The 20,476-nt window shown below is 55.2% G+C and overlaps 2 protein-coding genes across 2 annotated transcripts; one reads left to right on the plus strand and one right to left on the minus strand.

Moving 5' to 3' along the window:
- Nucleotides 1-3,379: 3,379 nt before the first annotated feature.
- On the minus strand, nucleotides 3,380-5,474 carry LOC120642419 (transcription factor bHLH94-like). The gene is made up of 3 exons (XM_039918929.1): nucleotides 4,579-5,474; nucleotides 3,774-4,208; nucleotides 3,380-3,677 (listed from the first exon to the last, which is right to left on the minus strand). The coding sequence occupies exons 1-3, from the start codon at nucleotides 5,056-5,058 to the stop codon at nucleotides 3,573-3,575; spliced, it is 1,020 nt and encodes a 339-aa protein (XP_039774863.1). The 5' UTR covers nucleotides 5,059-5,474; the 3' UTR covers nucleotides 3,380-3,572.
- Nucleotides 5,475-9,715: 4,241 nt separating this feature from the next.
- On the plus strand, nucleotides 9,716-11,358 carry LOC120642427 (E3 ubiquitin-protein ligase ATL31-like). Its single transcript, XM_039918942.1, has one exon. The coding sequence runs from the start codon at nucleotides 9,790-9,792 to the stop codon at nucleotides 11,086-11,088; it is 1,299 nt and encodes a 432-aa protein (XP_039774876.1). The 5' UTR covers nucleotides 9,716-9,789; the 3' UTR covers nucleotides 11,089-11,358.
- Nucleotides 11,359-20,476: the final 9,118 nt, after the last annotated feature.

Below are 20,476 nucleotides of genomic sequence, written 5' to 3' on the forward strand. Positions count from 1 at the left end.
GTGCAAAAAGGCCAGAAGTACTAGCTAAATCTTTGATTTCATTTTCTTCACTTCCTTTTTCTCTGCTATGATTTTTCGCATGCCATTCTGAATACAGTTACATGCATACAGCATGTCAGCATACAAGATGCCCATACACATGGTCGGGCAGACTTCGGGAATCGATTGAGCCGCGGTTACTGCATCCTGCGCGTCGGATTGACGTGACTCCTCCTCCATCAGAGATTCAGAGTTACCCATCCGCTCCATCCAACTATTCCATCTGGAGGCTCGGATCCCAGGCAGTGCCGCTTCAATGAGCAACAGTCGCTCGTTCACTTTACGAGCTGAATTTGCTCTCACTTTCTCGTCGCCACTGTTCGCGCGAGCCTGCCGCCCACAAACTGAGGACTCGATGATATTCTCCCTCGCGCAGTACACACCAACTCTTTGTTCGTTGCAGAATTCAGAGCAGGCAGGCATGCCCTCTAACCCTGAACGGTCCTCCTCTAGCCTCTTAAGACTGTTGCCGGGGGAACCCATCTCCACAAGCACAAGCGCCAACTGCTTTCTTCGTGCTCGAACCCTTTTGCTGTTTTGCAGCCCGTCCCTCCCCATTGTCGCTAGTTAATTCTGCAATGATTTTTCATAAGATGGGGCGACGCAGTGAAGCACAGGAATCGGTTGAAGGGACCAGGGTAGCTTTATCCCTGGCAATCCCCTGACAAAGTCTTTGATGCCGCGCGCAGCAGCAGCAGCAGATGAACTGTTTGCCTTGCCCTACCTGTCGGTCGATCGAGATGCATCGTCGTCCAGTAGCACACCAAAGACAGGCGATGGCACGCTAGACCGACAGGCCTGTTGAGCAAAATAATACATGTGTAGCTGGATGCCTGGATGATCCATCTCTTGGGATGGTATGGTAGGTAAGACGTAGTATCTGAAGTGTGTTTAACTGTTTATAGTATACTTTTGTATCTGTCTGCATGTACATAATAGTTTTCCAAAAGAAAAAAAAAAGAATCGTTTACTAAAACTGGTTGTAATACATGCTGCCAGCTGCATGAAGGATAAGCCTGTATAGTTTATGACATGTATAGCATGGAGAGTTTGGCCACTATTCTGCTTAGTACGTGAAACTGAGCCTGGTGAGTGCTCTAACTACTTAATTTCCTAAGCTCAATTATTGAGGCATACGTATCTAACAGCAAAGGCTGCCCACCGGGACACGTATGCTGCCCCATCTGAATTTTGATACGGTGTCTTTGCAGCCCCACCCACCGTGCCATTGGCATGTTCCTCGATTGGAAACGCCATGCATGGGCCACTTAAGAACTAACCAACAATTAACGATCCCTTTCAGACGTCGTCGCAGACGTGCTAATCCTGGGGCCTAATCTCTGATGTTACTCAGTTCAGCCACGCCCAGAATTCCAGCAAACGCAGCGGCATGTGCTTCCTCCTATTCTCTACCATATTGCCTGCCCCTAGACAAGGGAATGTATAATAATGGCGTAGCCGGTTCAGGACAAGATCCAGAAGCACAGACCTTGTCTTCTCTGCGACTTTCTTCAGGCCGATCCATATCGTTGGCGCCAGGGCCTGGAATTTTCTGCGAGCGAATGATTCCTTGCCCTACTGGGAATATATAGCAGGACTTTATGCGGCAGCTAGCTTTGGGGAATCGTTAATGAACTTTCAGAGAAGAATTTTCCCCCTCTGAAGGCGACGCATCTGGATGTCTAATTTTAGAAGTAAGAAGATGGAAAATGCCTTTGATTGGGTGGCCTGGAAAAGCCTAATTCCAAAATCTGTGGGGGGCCGGTCACATGACCTTTTGTAGATTTGTGTTGGTAGCCGAGTTCTCAGTGGCCATACCCTATGTGTTATAAGTACTACAGTTGCTTGATGTGTATGCTTGTCACCAGTCATCAGTCGTCACTCTGGAATTAACAAGAAAGATAATAGCTGAACAGTAATGTAAAGATCATAGCATCTCAAGAAATCAAGTTTCAGTGAGGGCATCGCCATGCAGTCTTTTTTGCCACTCTAGTTTCCAACAAAAATCCACTAAAAATAAAAAAAAAGTTGTAGTTCAAGGACATGCACAGACTTTCCACACTTTGCACTGTTCTGCGTCTACTGATCCGCATATGTAGCCAGGTTTTGTTTGCCCCGCAAGTGTCAGGCTACAAATCGAAGGAACAGGGGGGGGGGTAGGGTAGGACGTGAAACAAAGCTACGCCCTGTAGCAGGGAGGTAGCTGGTGCAGCAAAATGCAAAGGCTGGCATATGCATGCATGAAAGACTTTGGTGTCAGGTGCACCAGTTCGTAGGCATGCACGTCCATTGGCCGTGTTTAGTTTTTTTTTCAAAAGAATCTTACCAATTTGAAGTACTAAATGAAATTTATTTACAAAATTTTCTGCACGGATGGGTTGTAAATCGCGAGACGAATCTAATGATGCTAATTAATTCATGATTAATTAATAATTAGCGGATGATTACTGTAGCATCACTGTTGCGAATCATGGATTAAGTAGACTCATTAGATTCGTCTCGCGATTTACAGCCCATCCATGCAAAAAGTTTTGTAAATATACTTCATTTCGTACTTCAAATTAGTAAGATTCTTTCGCAAAATTTTGTGTTTTTGCGTTTACGGGGTGAGAGGCCCTAGTAACATTCTTTTCAGTCACAGTAGCCACACTACCACAGTACCGTCGCCCATTGGCTTGTTTGTTTTTACCTCTACTCTTTTCACGGATTCATTGTCCCTACATGGAAAAGAATACTAGCTTACATTGTCGTGAAACAATTCACCTGTCAGATCCTTGCAACAAGGGTTGTTCATACTTCATCTCCCAATGGCAGGATTCCGGACTGATGCGCGACGCGTACACCCAATCAGGGAATTAAAGACCCTATATCTTGATCATTCAGGTCCAAGAAAAGACACTTACGGCTGGGAGAAGGACTCTAATCCTGCAGGTTCTTAGCCCCGATCAGTGCCGGCAGAATGATTTGAGCGAAGGCTCTACGCCAGCAGGTTCATCCACACCAACTTGCATTTCAGACTTCTAGAGTAAAACGAACCAGACACACGCAAGATCGTTGCGATGATCGATCGTAACATGAGATGATTGCAGCCGGCCACTTTCTATCACCAGAAAGATTGGAGCTGGCGTGGCCAGATAGTCTGAATAATCCATGCTAACTCTTATCCGGTGAAAGCTAGCATGCTGACCCGCCCGTCAGAAGGAAAACATTTTTCAGAAGCAAAACTCGTCAGAGAAAAGATGGTCCACCAGTTCATCGATCGATCTGATCCTCCGTGTGCACACGCAGGAGTCTCGACTGATTGGTGCTGCGAGATGTGACTAGTTCTGACACACACAAATTATTAGTACTGAGATGCAAAATTATAATTAAGCTGGTCCAATCGATACATGTTTACTTGCACGCAAACATGGAACCCTACTACTTAGTACATGCCTGACAATGGCGCGAATTGCCACTTGTTGCCTCAGTTATCCATGTACTAGGATCAAATTGTTGTTACAATACATGACACTAGCTTAGTACTGTTGCAGCTAAGCAGCTAACTGACTGATGACCTCGTCGGAGACCTTCGCGACGATCTCGTTCACCGCGGCGGCGATGTCGTCGACCGACGATAGCCGGCATTCATCCTCCATCTGCGACAGAAGCGGCGAGATGTTCAGACAAGAATGACATGGCCGATTGCATTGGCTCATAGTAATTTGCAGTGGCGATGTATAGTTTGCTATTACCTTGAGGCTGAAGGAGTAGAAGGCCAGGTGGTCGGTGGTGGTGGTCACGTTGAGGTGGAGCACGGTGAGCCCGAGGCACTGCAGCGCCACCACCATCCTCAGCAGCTGCCTGGGCCGCCGCGGCGCGAGCACCTTCACGTTGGCGTGGCTCTCCGCCACGGCCACCTCGATGTCGGCCACGCCGCGGCGCGCCCCCGCGCAGCCGCCGCCGCCGCCGCCGCTCTGATCGCCGGCCGCAGAGCCAGAACTATCGCTAGCGCCGGCAGCACCGGTGGCGCCGGTCGAGTACTGAGGGAACGTGAAGAAGCCGGCGAACGGCGGCGGCGGCGGCTCGGTGCAGCCCGCGCGCCGCTTCCGCGCCTCCAGCGACTGCAGCAGCTGCTCCAGCTCCTTGACGAAGTTGATGGCGCCGGCCACGATCGACGCCTGGTCGCCCTGCACGCCGTGGTACTCGTCAACAAACGTTACGTTGCAGAGGGTACGTGCCATCCGGTCGCGACCAAGAGCTTGGCGCACAAGAAGGTGCGGCTTTTGATGCGGGGAGCAGTAGTACGCGATCGCTAGAGATTCCGTGACAGATGCAACCAAAGCGGCATGGCGCGGCGAGGCAGCTGCAGCATCAGCTGATGGCCAGGGGGCAACAAGATTTGACGTCCGTTACAGTAAAAGTTGGGGGACAGCAGCAATCAACAATGCGGTGAATGCCAAGCCGTTCGTGCACATGCATGGTGACATGACCCGCAAAGCTCTTGCAGCTAGGACGATGCTTGCCGGAGCCAAGAGCCACGGGGATCGTAGTACGTACCCGCTGCGCGTAGGAGGGCGGCATGACGGAGCGGAGCACGGCGAGGTACTCGTTCATCTGCCGCCGCCGGTTGCGCTCCACGGCAATGTGGTTGCGGCGCTGGCTCTCCATCTCCTCCGTGTTCTTCACCGCCTTCGGCCGCCGTCGCCGCCTCCGCGCCGCCCCCGACGCGGCCGCCTTCCCGCGTCCTCCCTGAGCCGCTACCGCGGGCACCGGCGGCGGCGACACGGAGAGGTGGCGCGGCGCGTCCCAGCACTCCTCCACGGCGCCAGGAGCGACGGAGCACGGGCAGAGCGCCGCGTCCCATGCGGTGGCAGCACCGGCACCGAGCGGCAGCGCGCCGGCGGCCTCTACCTGCAGAACCACGCCGCCCTTCTCCTCGAGGTCGTCAATGTCGAAGCCGCAGCCCAGCGACGCCGATCCCGCCTTGGCCGCGCACGCGAGGTGCTCCTTCGGGAACACCACGGCTTCGAGCGCCATGGCCTGGCCTTCCTCCTTCCAAGCAACACCAGCCTCCTATCTACCTGGTAGGCACGAGCTACGACTAACGCTCAGCTGGGCTGCCCTCGCCACCATGACCACGCCACCGAACATGGAGCAAGGAGAAGGATGAGGAGGAGCGACGAGGTGGTCCCTATAAAGGGGGGCGTGGTGGAATAACATTAATCAACATGGATGCGCAATGGCGACAACGACCCGGTCTGGCACGGGGCATGGGCCACGGAATGCCGAGGACGGGGGGAGAGCGTGAGGGTCAGGGGAGAGAGGAGGCAAAACGACACGTACCCGCGCATGTCCGCCCTGTCGCTCTGGAGGCACTCGCGTTTAGTATGGTTGGTGGCGTGCCTAAGCTCGAGATTAACAATAGTGATCGGCCTCAGCCGTGTCCTCCCCTTGATTATTTGGCGTACGGACGGGGCATTTTTCAAGTGGTGCTAGCTTTATTCTTTTTTCGCTTAGGGTTGATGATGCAGCGGTGGAACATTACCATACTCCAGTCTGACTATTCAGTCGATCTTTTTTAAAAAGAAAAGAAAACGATCTGATTGCCAATGGGGTGTAAAGAACCAACAGTTAGGCCGCGGCGGGCAGCTGCAAAGTCTGCAAGGGAACTGAACAAGAACAGGGGCAGGCGCCCCCATCCGTAGCCCCCTCCGGCCCTCCCGTTGCGTGCCCCGCGACGCTGAAAGCTGCACGCGTTTGCACAGAGCACAGTGACATGCTCACACACACAGCGCTGGCGTTGCGGCCGGGCAACCACGAGTGCGAGGCGTCTTGCCTCCGCCTGCCCCCTGCAAGAGTTGCCCCGATTGTGAAAGCCCGGCACGCGCACCTGCCACCGGCGACGAGCGGCCGAAAGCTCGCAAGGAAGTGAGCTCAGCAACCCGCCGGTCTCGTGGCGATCCCGGTCTCCAAGGCTTTTTCGGCCGTGAATTCAGGGGACGATCGACGGGATTCCATGCTCGCTTAGCAGGCGATCGACGCCACTGACGGCCTCCTCCGCTCTCTTGGACGGACACTCATCAACTTGGCCGAGTACAAACAGTCGCCCCTGTTGACTAACTGCCCGTTGCTCATCGTCGCCACCGCGAAAGGAACCGGTCTGCACGAGCCTCCCTGCCGCGCCCGTGCGGCCGCTGATCCGTTCGCCTCGAGGGCTCCACGTCGCCGGGCTGGCCCCTGTCCGTCCTCCCAGATGGAAAGGGAGCCGGCGGCGAGCGGGCATGGGCGGCGTGCCGGCTGCCCACGCCGGGGCCGGGGCCGGGGCCGGGGCCGTGGCGGAATCTGGAAAGCCCCCTGGTGCCCGGCGGGGGTCGGTTGCGGCTGTTGGATGGCACTGTTGGCGGATGGCCCGACGGTGCATCGGCGCGGGGTCTGGTGGCTGTCGGGAAGCCTTGGTGCCCTGGTGGCGCGGGCGCAATCGGGATCTCACAGGACGCGCGGCCACTGTGCGCGTGCAGGGGAGGGAAGGGAAGGACTGAAGGTGGTGGTGCAGCGCAGGTGCGTACCAGTTACCAGTAGCGTAGGAGCGTCGTAGCAGGAGTTGCCCGCGGCTTGCAGGTACTCGTATACGTATACTGTACCTGTACTACGGGAGTGGCTGACTGTAGAAGGGAATTGGCCACGGCAGGGGAGCAAAACCGTGACCGCGAGCGGGCTGCATCTCGATTGTGGTTCCTAGAGGCCCACTTTACGGCCCAATGGACCGGAGGCCCATCTTATTCTCATCCCCAACAGGTAAAACACCTATAAATGGACGCATTCAACTATTCAAAGCATGGCCCCCTCAAAAAAAAAAACTATTCAAGCATGGGACCATGGCGTCGCCCGCGTTGGCGATGGCGAACGTTGCCGAACAAACCAAAGAAAGATGCCTGATGCCCCTCTTTTTGTCTCGGAACAACAATGATGGAAGCCTAATTCAGGGACGCGCTGCCAAATTCAGTGCCCGCGCTCGGGGAAACCAGAAGTCCAGAACGTGAAATGGAAGATGAACACTGACCCTGCTCACACGAACCAATACAAGTACAAGACTGGAGAGTGAAGAATGAGTCCCGCTGGGCACTTTTTCCTTCCCTCTCCCCCGGTGGTTCTGGCATGATCACCCACCCAACCCAGACGCGCCCAACGACGTTGGACTTCCAGGGTTATTACGTGCCCGCGAAGCGCGCCGTCCTCGTCCTGCCTGTTGTACCCTGCCGGGCAGTACTGCAACGGAACAGTCTGGCTGGCCCTGTGTTTGGTCGTCGTCAACCCTAGCAGCAGGTTCATTTAATTTAATCATGCCATCAGTCACTGTCAAACCGCTCATGGCTGAGTTAGCAGAGTTCGTCGCGATCCGTTAACCAACAACGCCCAAAAAACTCTCCGCCGATCGAGCAGGCAAGCTGAGCCTCCGTATCCTCTGGAACTCCCCAGAAACGCGGAATCTGACGAGGAGACCGGGACACGGGAGGGTGTTTCGCATCAGACGTTCAGTGCAGGACGATCGTGACGACCCTCCAAGGGTCCCTCGACACGTAGGCCTCGTCGCTCTTCCCGGCACTGTTGGCCCGTTTGTCACTTGCGCCGCCAGGCGCCGGAGGCCCGGAGCCTTGCACTCCTCAAACTGTCCAGCAGGGCGCGCGCCTGTCATCCGCCGTGTTGATGGGGGTGCGCCACGGCGTCCCCGCATGAAGCCGCCGATCGGAGAGCCGCCGCGCGCGCGCCTCTCATCCCCGGCCCCGTCGTGCGCAGACGAAGCGTCCCTCTCGCTCCGTGGCCCAGACCAGACGTGTCGACGACGACCAGGTCTCTCGCGGAAGTGCGTGGTCCTTGCTTGCCGTCTCGTTCGGTGTCGGCCCGGCACGCGCGCGCCCGCGGCCGGGAGGCAACTAGCCCGGCCGGCGGCAGGCTGGCATGCGCAGCTGGACAGCGCGTAGGACTGGGACGTCGTTACACGGCCGGGCCGACCCCTGTCTGTACGTGCGTCCCTTCGTCTCCGTTGCAACCGGGCCGGGGTGAGATGGGATCTGAGCCCTGGTTCGTGTGATCGGCGGTTGGATCCGGCCGAGCCTGTCGCGTCAACCTGACGTTGACGGAACAGGGCGAGAGAAGTCAAGTGGTTTGGAGTTTGACGTCCATGCCGGGATCCAAAAGCTTCGCTCGGTTGATCCATCGCCGGGTTATATTGGTTTTACACGCGGTTAATTTCACCGCTAGCTGGGTCTTTAGTCTAGAGCTCACGCGCTACCTATTGCTGCCCACAGCTCACTGGGAACTCAATTTTCACGTATACTACTACTCCTACTCCGTTTGTCGCAATCATATCCGTTGACCTCATAAAACTTAGAGGAGAGCTGTCTAGTTTTATTTGGGATCCAACATGAACAATGAGAGTTTTTCTCAATGACATGCCAATTCCAAACAGAAAAGTGAAGAAAATTACCGTGTCCCGAACCTGCATGCTCAATGCTCTTACACGTATTGTTGGAAATATGTGCATTATTCTATTACCAGATTTTAGTTTGAGGTATATTCATAAACAATTAAACACGAGATGAGAGCTAGTCTTAGCAGCAGGTAGAAAAACATAAATAAAATTAGATGCGACATGAACTGATGTCGCTAGTGTTGCTGCAGTGAAGAATCGACGCCGTGCAGATCAAAGATGAGGCAGCGCAATTCGAGCGGTCGCGCAGAAGCGCTGCCCAGAAACCTTATTGCCGCCCCTCGTGCAGGCTTCATGACGGCAATGGCTCGGAGATACCGCTCACCCTCCTCCTCGGTGAATGCCAAGGGAAGAGCCAGCGAGATGCAACAGCTTGACGACACAACACAACCAGAGGTGAAAAAATAGCAAAAGATTGAGAGTCCTACACCTGAATGCTTTAGTCCATTCATAGAGGCGTGGCTGCCCTCGAGGAGCTGTTTTATTCTCTTTCATGACGCTCATAAAAGACATTAAAATGCATTCAGGATGATCAAAGCAATTAACTAGGTATTATGGAATTAATCGGACATTAATTAGCACTTAATTAATGCACAACGGTTCAAATGTAATAGACACAAGCGGCAAGTCACCGGTCACCCGGACCTAAACCCGGATACTCCAGACATGAGTTCGGACACCAGATCAACAAGCCGGATACTCCGGTATTTGTCCGGATACTCTGGAGTCAGTCACATGTTGTTTTGGAATTCTCCTAAATGGGCCAACAAATGGGACAAATTCCAACACGTATGATCCTGTATGCAGTATGGATCTTTGATTCTGTAATTACAGATTACTACGGTTCAAGGGGGAACTTGGAGGAGAGCTGTACAAACAAGACAATTGATTCGTGCCCAAACTATTGCTGATACGAGCAGTCTCACTCTCGGTTGGTTCCTGATAAGCAGAGTTTTACACGCGGTTGAATTCAAATTCCAGCTGACAGCTGCAACGGACGTGGAGTCGCGGCTTCTGAACACCCGGATGGACGGCCAGTCAAAGCTGCCGAACAAAGCGCACACCTGACCGGCTGACCGGCGGGGGGCGGCTTCCTCCCACCATACCCGCCGCGCGCCGAGGGGCGAGGGATGGCGACCTTTTTGGCGGCTCAACTCCGTCCGTGTCCGTCGCCTCTATATAGCCCGGTTCCAAACTGCATGCTGCGCAGACACGCTAGTCAACCCGCCCACGTCTCCCGGTCCCCACCGCCTCTGCCTCGGCGCCGAGCGCAGGGAAGGATGCCCACGCCTCGCCATGGCCGTGCGCTGCTCGCCGCGCTGCTCGCGTCCGCGCTCGCCGCGGCCAGCGCGCAGCCCTCGCGGCCCGGCGTCTATGATGACTACATGTCCGGGCAGCGGGTGCACGTCAGCACGGCCATGATCGTGCTCCTCGCCGCCGTAATCGCGGTGTTCGTCTTCATCGCCTTCTTCACCGTCTACCTCCGCCACTGCACCGGCTACGCGTTCAGGCGCGACGACGACCGCGCCGCCGCCCCCAACTTCGACGCCTTCATCTCGCGCTCGCGGAGGCAGCGGCGCCCCCGCGGGCTCGACGCCGCGGTGGTCGAGGCGTTCCCCACCATGAAGTACGCCGAGGCCAGGGCGCTGCGGGTCGGGAAGGGCGGCGCGCTCGAGTGCGCCGTCTGCCTCAGCGAGTTCGAGGACGAGGAGCGGCTCAGGCTGCTGCCCAAGTGCAGCCACGCCTTCCACCCGGAGTGCATCGGCGAGTGGCTCGCCAGCCACGTCACCTGCCCCGTCTGCCGCTGCAACCTCGACCCCAACAAGGATACCAGCAGCGACGAGGACGCGAGCTTCCCGTCGATTCCAGTAGCGAGCAGCATCTCCAGCGAAACAGCGGTTGCGCGGATGGGTGATGGCCCGCTACCGGTGGCCGTGGTGATCGATGTGGTAACCGAGGAGGAGGAAGAAGAGCGGAGGCAGGAGGCGCTGGAGCTGCAGCAGATAGGGACCCAGCGGCGAGCCATGCGGTCGCGGTCGGGGTGCCGGACGGCGGCGCCGACGCAGCTCGCCCGGTCGCACTCCACGGGCCACTCCCTCGCCCTCCGGCTCGACCGCGACCTGGAGCGGTTCACGCTGCGGCTGCCGGAGCACGTGCGCAGGGAGATTGTTGCCGCCGGCGAGCACAGCTCGCAGTTGCGGCGCGGGCGAAGAGCCGGGGAAGGAAGCAGCCGCGGTGGCCTCAGCGGTCCCCTCGGCCGGGCGGGCAGATGGCAATCGCTTCTTGCGAGGACCTTCTCCGGGAAGCTCTCGTTCTTTTCGGCGTCCAGGATGACGGTTAGCTCCGACAGGGGAGAAGTGTCTTCCACGTCGTCCACGAGGCTGAGAGGGAAGCGCGTGGCCGCCGTCGATGCCGCCGACGTTCCAACTACGAGCGTCCGCCTTGACCGCATTGGAGGCAGCGCGTCCGGTGCAAAAGCTGGCGCTGCGTCCCGCGAGGTGGCGGCGGCGGCGGTCGACGAGGAGAAGGCGCGCGGTTGCGCAGCAGCTTCCGACGTAGAACGGGAACAGCAGATTTGAACGTAGAAACTTGAAACTAGTCTTCTTTCACACGCGAAAAAAATGGGGTTCTTTCTGTCTGTGTGCAACAGCCAACTTGAACAAATGCTAATTTTCTGCTGTAATCGTCGCAGTACTAGCTCGAAGTTTCGTTGAAGAACTTGAGATGTACAAAATGTAATTATAATTTTGTACAACAGCGGAACCATAAGGCAAAAGCCGTAGACATGGTTGAAAAAATATTTGGATTTTCTTCTCTGCTTATGCATCGTCTGAGTTATGAGGTTGTGTACTTGTGCTTTACTTTGTACCCCGGATCCGTTCCGTTGCTATGCACTTTAGCAGACTTCCTCATGCGTTTTCGTTCACAACTAGGAGTCTAGGACTCTGCGAATTGATACTGCAGTCATGTCCATCTTGCTCTGAAATCTGAATGTTAGTAGTATGTCATAAATTGGGAGAGAAATGGTTCAATGGCTAAACAATGTGTAAGTGAAGAAATGCTGCAACCATTGTATGTCACAAATTGTGAGCTCATGATTCAGAACCAAGCTGCAACAGCTTCGTTCACACTTTTTTCTATGGGAGCCTTGCTCGCTATTTAAAATTTTGCCTGAAATTTGACACTGTAAAAATCAGTTAATGCTTAAAGTATGCATTCCTCTCTTTAATCTGTCCATTTTTTTTCACGAACTTTCCTGGGCAAGAATCTTTAATCTGTCCATCAAAACAATTCAACCTACTCCTAAGCAGCAGAGAAGTCAAATGTGAAAACTTAGTATCACTCCTATCTTGTTATGAATTCAGGCAGGCGGCTAAGAAAAAAGCACGCGTCGATCTGACTTCCTTGTAGATAGAAAGCGACGAAGGCCGGACAAAATGTTTGTAATGACAGCAGTTTCATTGATGCGACTTGAGAGGCCGGCCGGAGAAAACGATGACCTTTTTACTTGACTTTTACGTGCACGCAGTGAAGAAAAAGGGGATCAACAATCACATCGAATGAGAATCTTACATGCATAAAATATTAAATCTAGATAAAATAAAAAAAATTAATTGCATATTTGCTTGTAAATTACGAGACGAATCTAATGAGTCTAATTAGATCATGATTAGACACTAAATTACTACAGTACTATATGCTAATGATGGATTAATTAGTCTTAATAAATTCATCTCGTAGTTTACATATGAGTTCTGTAATTAGTTTTGCAATTACTCTATATTTAATACTTTAAATGTGAAAAAGATTCTCTTGCAAAAAGTTTACGATGTGCATCTAAACAAGGCCTAACAAATACACCCACTCTAGATGGAAAACAGAAATGCAGCGATCTGGTAAAGTTGCTTGAGACAACACGGAGTTATCACATCTGGTTACAACAATATGCTAAATGCCTGAACTGAATGAGGGAAAACTTGTTCAGCTTGCAGTAAGTATTCATCATTTTCACCATTTCGAGAAGATTGGAACATCTCGTTTGAGTTTTGAATTCCTCAGTTTCATCAATAATTTCTGCACAACTGTGATATTTTATATTATTCGTTGGAAGTTTATACACAAATGTGATTCTCTGGCTGCCCTGTCGTCCTGAATTTTGAAAACTTTTATACTTACAAATGTTGTCGACAAAACATGTGTTTGCAAAGCGAGGCGAGGCTCAAACAAACGCATGGGCCGTGAGCGCGCTCGTGGGCTGCGTGGGTTTGCAGATCTCTCTGCCCACCCGAGGCGTTTTTTTATTTTTATATTTTTCAAAATCATTTTTTACAGAAATATATTTTTGGTTTCATAATTTACAGTTTTGTACTCCTACCGCCCGGCTGCGGGGCGGCCGCCTGTTTTAATCGCATTTTGGCCCCTAGGGGGAGGCCGCCGCCCGGTGGCGGGGCGGTAGGCCAGGCAGCCGGCCGGCAGGGGGCGGCAGGCCCCTCCTCCCAAGTTAAACCTTGAACGTCAGTGCGGCAGTACGGCATTAGATGTGGTTTTAGATATTTTAGATAGAAATAAAAACTGTTAGTAAAGTAGATGAATATGAAAAATATAACTTAGCAATTCATACACATACGCAACTGAGAACGAAATAGGTGATGCATAAGAACGAAATAAGTATAACATGACGACATGCATAAGAACAAAATAAGAATTGCATTGTGCTTATTTTACACTGATGCCTTGCAGAGGCCACGGTACGTGGCTGCAAGTACCGCTGAACCCCAACTGTATTGAGGCATTTCCTCCATAGTGCCTCTGCGATCTCCTGTGCGTAAGGCACAAGCACCCTATCCACATAGGCCCCGTGTGAGTTGTTGAATATTATGTATCTAAACAACCACAACAGGTATGCCTCAAGGGATCGAGTGACGCTATCCTCATCAGCATCATGTGTCAAATTGTCGGACTGCATAGAAAAGATGAACATTTATGAGTACAAGATCAATTATAAAATAAAATCATAACTACACTAGTCAAAAGCATAACTCTAATATTACTCATAACAAAACGAGGTATGTACCTGGAACTGCAGAATCCATGACTTGGCAGGCCCTGTTGCTTTTGGGTGTTCCTCTACATCAATCGCGATGTCAATATTTGCAAAACGCTCTTCTAGATCGTCCAACCACGTAGACGGGACAACGCGAGGCCCTACACTGTGGATCGCCACGACATTTGGCGCGCCAGGTAGGGGACTGACAGTGTGGACTGACAAAAGCTGCCCCCTACCTGCTGAGCCGTCGTATCCATCTGGCAGACGCAGCCCTCCTTCTAGCGCCACGACATTTGGCGCGCCAGGTAGGGGCAGCTTGGCTTTTGCTTGATCATCGGCTCGGCATCACCATGTTTCAGGTGGCGAGTGCCCGGGGGCCAGAACTCGCGCGGCAAGAGCCCGCGTCAGCAGGATGGCGACAGCGGGTCATGCTCTCCCAGCTCGTCATCAAGCAGGTCTGGGGGAAGCACAGCTTCAACAAATCCCAGTTCGCAGCATACCTCACTCATGTGAGGAAGCCCGCTCCGGCGGAAAAGCCGACTCCGGTCGCACCAAGCCCGTTCCGGCGGAAAGCCGACTACGGTCGCACCAAGCCCGCTCCGGCGGAAAGCCCACTTCGGTCGCACTAAGCCGACTCTGGTGGCTCTGTCCGATGTTAAGCCGACTCCGGTCGCACCCCTGACTCTACATCTCTGTAAGTCCTAGAGGACCCTTAGAGGCCCCGTAGGGAATAAAATCTTTTCCTTTGTAACTAGGTAGTACTTCCGTGTGGTCCAGTCCGGTGAGCCTCCCCCGTGGAGGGGTCCGGACCTCTGCGAACCAGGTTCAGGGAAGCGTACTCACCCTCCGGGGAGGTCCGGAGCCGTGTAGCCGCTTAGCCTGGTTCCGTACCCTAAGCCTGCATGCTCTACCTCCCTAGGGCGAGTACCGTAGTACCTAAGACTGGGGGCCCGGAGGTCCGGACAGCTCCGGCCTCATAAACCCGTGTTCTGGCTTACATCGCACATCTTATGTACATCTAGTTATAAAGGAAAAGTTTATTCTCAGTTCGTCTTTAAGGATGTTACTTTCCAATTTTAATCTACGCATTCTGTTTGCGCTAACCCCCACGTGGCTTCTTACTCTTGTGCGGTGATTGTGGTCCGAATTGAGTTGGCTAGTTAAGTGACTTAGCTCGAGACCCCTCATGGAAGAGAGGGGTTCGGACCCCTGGGAACCTGCAGGTTCAGGGAAGCGCACTCATTCTCTGGGGAGGTCCGGAGCCGTGTAGCCGCTTAGCCTGGTTCCGTACCCTAAGCCTGCACGCACCACCTCCTGTGAATGAGTGCCGTAGTACCTAAGACTGGGAACCTGGAGGTCCGGGCTTTCTCCTAACCTAAAGGCCGGCCCCTTGAGCTCCGTTCACTGAACCTAGCTGTCTATCTCAAAGGATTACAGCCAACAGGATTTGGGACCCGTGGGCACGCTACTAAGCATCTACCTTGAGTTATGTGCAGGTCCAAACGTGATGATGCAGCAGGTGACCCAAAGGATGGATGATGCAGGGAAAGACCCTTGCGGCGCGCACCGCTGGGCGCCAGAAGCAGCCAAGTTGCTCACAGTAGTGGCCCCACCTGCGGGTTCGTTGCCTCTCCCGAGGCGGGCCCGGGGGCCACTGTCGGTACCCTACAACTGGGGTACCCACTCCTACTGTGCCAAGACTCGCGTAGTTATCCGTAACTACGCCCTAAGGAGCTGAGCAGCCAGACTCCTGGGTTCCGACTCCATCTCACCGGACCAACGGTCCCGGACCCGCTTCCCGTTCGGGGACGGGTCCGGTATCACCACGTGTCCCAGAAGTGGAAATGCTCCGCACCTATGGCCGCGGACCCGGACCCCCGCACGTTGGTCCGGGACCTCCACGTGCCATCCGGACTCCCGCAGATGGGTCCGGACCCTCCACGTGTCTATCCGGACCCCCGTGAGCTCTCGGCTCAGCTAGCTGCTAGGGGTCCGGAGCCGCCACGTGTCACGCAGACGCGGGCGCGGACACAAGCCTTCCGCTGGAAGCTCCCTCACCCACCCGCATTAAGTGCGAGTGGTTGAGGCGTGCTCTGCTGCCGCTGGGCACGGGGCAGCTTTTGTCAGTCCACACTGTGGATCGCCAGTTGCTGAGGCGGCTCGACAGTTACCAAGGCAAGCATTAAAGACTCAGCGCCGCGCGCATGGGCGACGAGTCATGATGACCAGCTACTGACTGGAGCAACAGTGCACGCTGCTACAGTGACTGGGTCAGTAGTTCGGCGCTTCATCATGACCTCGACGCGCGGCTGCAGAGGCTAGACTCTACTCTGACAGGACAGCTCAAGACCATCCCTGGTCAGAAGCTACGCACGGAAGCCGACGACAAGATCTCCGGATCTGAGGCATTAAAGGCCAAAGTGTAGTTTATAATACATCGCCGGGTCCACATGTCGGGGCCCCGCTCAGTGTACTGCTCCCCTTGGACATATAAAAGGGAGAGCACGCCCGCTAGAACACACGATCTCCACAATCCAGATAGGCTGAAACTCTCGCACCTTCTCACTCTCGTGGGAAAGCAATACAACATACAGTGGACGTAGGGTATTACGCTCCGGCGGCCCGAACCACTCTAAATCTTGTTGTGTTCATCGAGTTCTTGAGGAAGATTGATCTAAGACTAGCTAACCCCCGAGTACACACCCTCTGGGCTAGGGCGGGTGCCTTCCGCCACCCGGCTGTGGTTTGCAGCACCACGACAAAAATGTCGTGGGGATTCTAGGGGTACCCACAGCCGGGTGGCGGAACGCACCCGCCTATTCCCAGTGAGGGAGTACTCGGGGAAGTACTAGGCAATGGGGCTGGATCTACGCTGAGAAAGGGGACTCAAGAACACACGATTTAGAGTGGTTCGGGCCGCCGGAGCGTAATACCCTACGTCCACTGTGAGATGTATTGTTCTGGGTTGTGTATGAACCTATCCTCTGCTGGCCTTGGCTCTTGCTCAGCCTGAGGTTTTCTAGCGGCGTTCCCCCCCCTTTTATAGATCAAGGGGGAGCGGATACATAGGGCGTTGATGCCCCGACAGGTGGGCCCAACGTGACTGTGGCTACAGCGGTAGCGAATCTTTACTGCTGCTCTCCTGACTCAGGGGGGTCTTTTCTTGTCCCGTCAACTAGGCGCTCGTTGGAGTAGCGTAGCTTGCGGCGTGGCCTGCTGAGGCTATTATGTAGCGTCATAATGGGCGAAGCTGAGCCGTCGTATCCATCTGGCAGACGCAGTATGGGCGGCGCCAGCGGCTCCACTGCCTTGGTAATACGCGATCAATAGTATCCCCCGGTCAATGAAACGCCTCAGCTTCTGTCATATCAATGCAGACGTTTACCTACTGCAATAAATGCAATGGTGGGTGAACGTTGGTATGGAAACCCAAACGGCCATGTCTTGCAGACACGTGGCGGCCCCGGACCACCCCGACGCGGGGCGTCGATCTCTTCCCTTAGTGAGGGGTCCGGTTATTATACAGGGGGTCCGGGACCCCATGTGGGGTCCGGGACCCTGCGGGGGTCCGGTCTCCTCGGGGAGGTCCGGAGTCCCGACTGCTTGCGCACGAGTTCCTGCCTTTTCCGGGACACGTGGTGTCTCCGGACCTTTCCCAACTGAGGAACGGCCCAGGCCGCTGCTGGGAGAACAGGATTCCGGACCGCAGGGGTCCGGTTGTTTGGATGTAGTTAAGGATAACTTATAAGATCCTTGCCTAGACACAGTAAGAGGGGGTACCCCAGTCCTGGGGTACCGACAGTGGCCCCTGGGCCCACCTCGGGTGAGGTACGAACCCGCAGGTGGGGCCACCATCGTGATGAGTTCCTACGCAAGTTGATTGCGTTGGTGTGCCCACGGAGAGAGTGTGCATCCCGGACCCCTGAGGCCGGTATGCCTGTTGCTAGGTTTAGGTACTAGAGTGCTCTCCATGGGGCGACGAAGGTGTAGGCTTAGGGTACGGAACCAAGCTAAGCGGCTACACAGACTTCGGATCGCCCAGGGAGCAAGCACCTCTTCCCGGACCTGGCTTTTGTCGACCGTGGCGAGCGGTCTCCGCCGGAGCGGGCCACCGGAGTGGACTTGGAGCGACCGTGGCGAGCGGTCTCCGCCGGAGCGGGCCACCGGAGTGGACTTGGAGCGACCGTGGCGAGCGGTCTCCGCCGGAGCGGGCCACCGGAGTGGACTTGGAGCGACCGTGGCGAGCGGTCTCCGCCGGAGCGGGCCACCGGAGTGGACTTGGAGCGACCGTGGCGAGCGGTCTCCGCCGGAGCGGGCCACCGGAGTGGACTTGGAGCGACCGTGGCGAGCGGTCTCCGCCGGAGCGGGCCACCGGAGTGGACTTGAAGCGACCGTGGCGAGCGGTCTCCGCCGGAGCGGGCCACCGGAGTGGACTTGGAGCGACCGTGGCGAGCGGTCTCCGCCGGAGCGGGCCACCGGAGTGGTCTTGGAGCGACCGTGGCGAGCGGTCTCCGCCGGAGCGGGCCACCGGAGTGGACTTGGAGCGACCGTTGCTGACAATCCGATGAAGCTTGTTACCGGATCTCATAGTAAGGTGCAAAGAAACCAAGCCTTATACTAGAAGAGAGCCCGGGACCTCTAAAGACAGCAATCTTGGATACTAGAGTACTTGTAACAGGGTAGTGAAGTACGTAAACTTTAGGGTACATTACCAAGCTAAGCCACGCGGAGCTTTTCTACCCCAGGATACAAATACCACTTCCCCAGAGCAGGTCCCTAGGGGTCCGGACCGCCTTCCAGCTAGAAGGGGTGTCTTCACCTGACCACAAGCCAGCAACTTAACTTGGATTGTTAGCAATAAGGGAAACTCCGGTCAAGAGAAAAGAATAGTTAAACCAAGGCGAATAGATGTAATCAGGGTGGAGCCTAGGTAAAACTGAAAAAGAAACTCTCCTTTATTATTGTGGTTGTCACGGTATACATCGGAGGTCGGGATTACGAGGTCGGACCTCCACCGCTCCGGACCGCTTTTGCCTGTTTGTGTGATAGGGCCAGAGGTCGGGTTTACAAGGTCGGACCTTGACCGCTCTGGACACACACGTAGACGCCACGCTATTACAAAGGAGGAATTCTCTTAGTTTTTTTAGGAGTAACCTACGGCTGCATGCTATACAGCGTGTTCTTCGGAGGTGAAGGCGCCCTGGACGTGCCTGAACCGCATCATCCAGCATCACTTCGGGAGCTCGGGGGACCCCTTCTTGCCTAAGAGCTGTCACATGCTTACATGGCATGAGACAAATTCTTTGGCTTTGAATGGAAGAGGCCCCCTCCCCCTGCCGTCGCCGTTGCCGATGGAAACCAGAGCGCTTGCGCAGCAGATGGACCGGTGCGACGCGTGGAGAAGTGCGGTCGTTCGCCGGCTTGTCCTTGGTGCTAGCGCCAGGGGCCCCCGCACGAGGAGGCGGGGTCTTGTCTGCAGCAGCGCCGAGCAACGCTGAGGTGGATCTCCGGCGCTGGAGACGGCAGGACGACACGGTCAACTTCCTCCGGGATGGCCGTCGGCTCCAGGCTCCATGTTGAGAGAAAGCCTTGAGCCGACGTCATGCCACCGCAGAGGAGGCGTGGCCGTTGCTTGAGAGAAAACCTTGAGTCGACGTAGGGGCGGCAGCGCGCAGCGGCGCCTTCGCTGTGCGCTGCCACGCCGGCTCTGAGGTGTCGCAGTGGCGACGCACAGCAGGCGTCGCTGCCGTGCGCCGCCGCACCGAGGGTGTTGGAGCGCCGGTGCCATGGCATGTGAAGTGAGTGTGGCGCTGCCTTCCTTCATCTTCTCGCTCGTCGTTGCAGAGGATGAACACGGCCCAGAAGCCCGAAAATCCAGCCAACGCCTGTCTTCCCCACGGACGGCGCCAAAATGTCGTGGGGATTCTAGGGGTACCCACAGCCGGGTGGCGGAACGCACCCGCCTATTCCCAGTGAGGGAGTACTCGGGGAAGTACTAGGCAATGGGGCTGGATCTACGCTGAGAAAGGGGACTCAAGAACACACGATTTAGAGTGGTTCGGGCCGCCGGAGCGTAATACCCTACGTCCACTGTGAGATGTATTGTTCTGGGTTGTGTATGAACCTATCCTCTGCTGGCCTTGGCTCTTGCTCAGCCTGAGGTTTTCTAGCGGCGTTCCCCCCCTTTTATAGATCAAGGGGGAGCGGATACATAGGGCGTTGATGCCCCGACAGGTGGGCCCAACGTGACTGTGGCTACAGTGGTAGCGAATCTTTACTGCTGCTCTCCTGACTCAGGGGGGTCTTTTCTTATCCCGTCAACTAGGCGCTCGTTGGAGTAGCGTAGCTTGCGGCGTGGCCTGCTGAGGCTATTATGTAGCGTCATAATGGGCGAAGCTGAGCCGTCGTATCCATCTGGCAGACGCAGTATGGGCGGCGCCAGCGGCTCCACTGCCTTGGTAATACGCGATCAATAGTATCCCCCGGTCAATGAAACGCCTCAGCTTCTGTCATATCAATGCAGACGTTTACCTACTGCAATAAATGCAATGGTGGGTGAACGTTGGTATGGAAACCCAAACGGCCATGTCTTGCAGACACGTGGCGGCCCCGGACCACCCCGACGCGGGGCGTCGATCTCTTCCCTTAGTGAGGGGTCCGGTTATTATACAGGGGGTCCGGGACCCCATGTGGGGTCCGGGACCCTGCGGGGGTCCGGTCTCCTCGGGGAGGTCCGGAGTCCCGACTGCTTGCGCACGAGTTCCTGCCTTTTCCGGGACACGTGGTGTCTCCGGACCTTTCCCAACTGAGGAACGGCCCAGGCCGCTGCTGGGAGAACAGGATTCCGGACCGCAGGGGTCCGGTTGTTTGGATGTAGTTAAGGATAACTTATAAGATCCTTGCCTAGACACAGTAAGAGG

This window comes from Panicum virgatum, chromosome 1K (genome assembly GCF_016808335.1).
Source record: "Panicum virgatum strain AP13 chromosome 1K, P.virgatum_v5, whole genome shotgun sequence".
Taxonomy (NCBI): domain Eukaryota; kingdom Viridiplantae; phylum Streptophyta; class Magnoliopsida; order Poales; family Poaceae; genus Panicum; species Panicum virgatum.